Source organism: Austrofundulus limnaeus, unplaced genomic scaffold, assembly GCF_001266775.1.
Source record: "Austrofundulus limnaeus strain Quisiro unplaced genomic scaffold, Austrofundulus_limnaeus-1.0 Scaffold71, whole genome shotgun sequence".
Classification (NCBI taxonomy): Eukaryota; Metazoa; Chordata; class Actinopteri; order Cyprinodontiformes; family Rivulidae; genus Austrofundulus; species Austrofundulus limnaeus.
Window position 1 is genome coordinate 189,049 of NW_013952473.1, and position 1,540 is coordinate 190,588.

A 1,540-nucleotide genomic window follows, 5' to 3' on the forward strand; every position below is an offset into this window, starting at 1 on the left:
TGTAATTAAGTGTTTTAATGATTTGGGCGATTAATCGATTAATCAAAAAAAATCAACCGATTAATCGATTATTAAAATAATCGTTAGATGCAGCCCTACATCACTCACTCGTTGCCCCAGTCCAATCTGGCCGTGATGTGTTGCTTGACGTCCCTCATGCGGTCATGGGTGAGGTGTCCGACCAGCACCTGCCTCCTCAGGTCCAGGATTTCGTTCATCACGTGCCAAAGCCGATGGAACAGATCCCCCTCGTTCTTCTGCAGGAGGTGGGAATTAAAGAAGAGTTGAAGGTGGTAAAGGAAAGGGAAACGAACAGATTACAAATCACAGACGTGCAACACTGAAAAGAAAAGGGCAAGCTAGAGAGAACAAAAAAATAAATAAATAAAGGCAAATTAAAGGTCCTAAAATTGATTTGAGCAAATTAGCTTCAGTGTCCTGCTGTTTTTTGCCACAAATGTGTGCGGTTTGATCCGCGAGCATTCATCAGTTCAATTTAATCAGCACCCCAGATGGCTTAATAGACCACAAACACAATCAATTCAACAAATGAAAGGGTAGGAAAACGCCTCGACTGTTTCTCAATCACCAAATAAACTCCCTGCATGAAGCACATAAAAGAAGTGGAAGCGGCAACGACATTTGAAATCGGTGCAAACTGCGTGATTTTCCCACCACGTAGAGCTGTTTCCACATGGCGCCCCAGTCTCGCAGCGTTGACGTCATCTCGGTGATGACAGAGTCTTCCACGGGCATCACCGTCTCAAATTGCCTATAAAATCACATTGAATTACTKTTATTTAAACCTAAACCCCATATTGAAATGTTAAAACTGTAAAACAGCAACGGCACTCACCCTTTGTTCTTCACAGCCGCATTCTTCAAGTGGATGTGGCTGGATGGGAAGATCCCCTTTGGACAGGACATAAACAGGTAAATGGTTACTGCAGTAACTCTTTCGGCGTGCAACTGTTTCTCYATGGGAAACCGACAATTAATATTGCTGGTGCATAAAAATGACAAATAAAAAAAAAAAGGGATTTACATGTCTGTGTGACACTACAAACTTAAAAATTGTTTGCCCACTCCACTTATTATCAAGGATCCCCGTATCAGTCACACTTGGTAYAGGTCACCTCAGAAATGTTAAAAACAAATGTCTAAATATTGTTAAATGTCTTGGTTTATCAAACTAACTAGAGCGGCAGGATTTATTGTTTATTGAGGTGACATCATTTAAACTTGGTGCGAGCATTAAGGCAAGTGAGGTTCGATCAAGGAGGTTCTATAGAACYGGAGTGTGCAAAAATCACGTGAGCGTGTGATCGGCTGGAGAAGCTAAYGGMTAACGCTAAACGGGCAAGACTGGATTTCTCATTACTGTACATGTTGACAACAGAGCAGAAAAAAAGGACTGACGATGTAGAAATCATTAAAACTATTAATAATAATATTAATCCAATTATTATTAATATTTTAAAGTTTATATAATCTGTCTAATGTTCTAAATAATGTCAGAAAAGCTGTGTGTGTTATGGAT

At 40.1% G+C, this 1,540-nt stretch overlaps 1 protein-coding gene across 4 annotated transcripts in view; it reads right to left on the reverse strand.

The window, feature by feature from the left end:
• Positions 1–1,540, reverse strand: part of dock4b (dedicator of cytokinesis 4b) — a gene marked incomplete at its 3' end in the record, with an annotated part of 164,263 nt that overhangs the window by 114,837 nt on the left and 47,886 nt on the right. For all 4 annotated transcript variants that reach the window (XM_014010606.1, XM_014010605.1, XM_014010604.1 and 1 more), the window contains 3 exon segments: positions 109–257; positions 676–772; positions 857–912. In XM_014010606.1, coding sequence (XP_013866060.1) covers positions 109–257; positions 676–772; positions 857–912 — 302 coding nt within the window.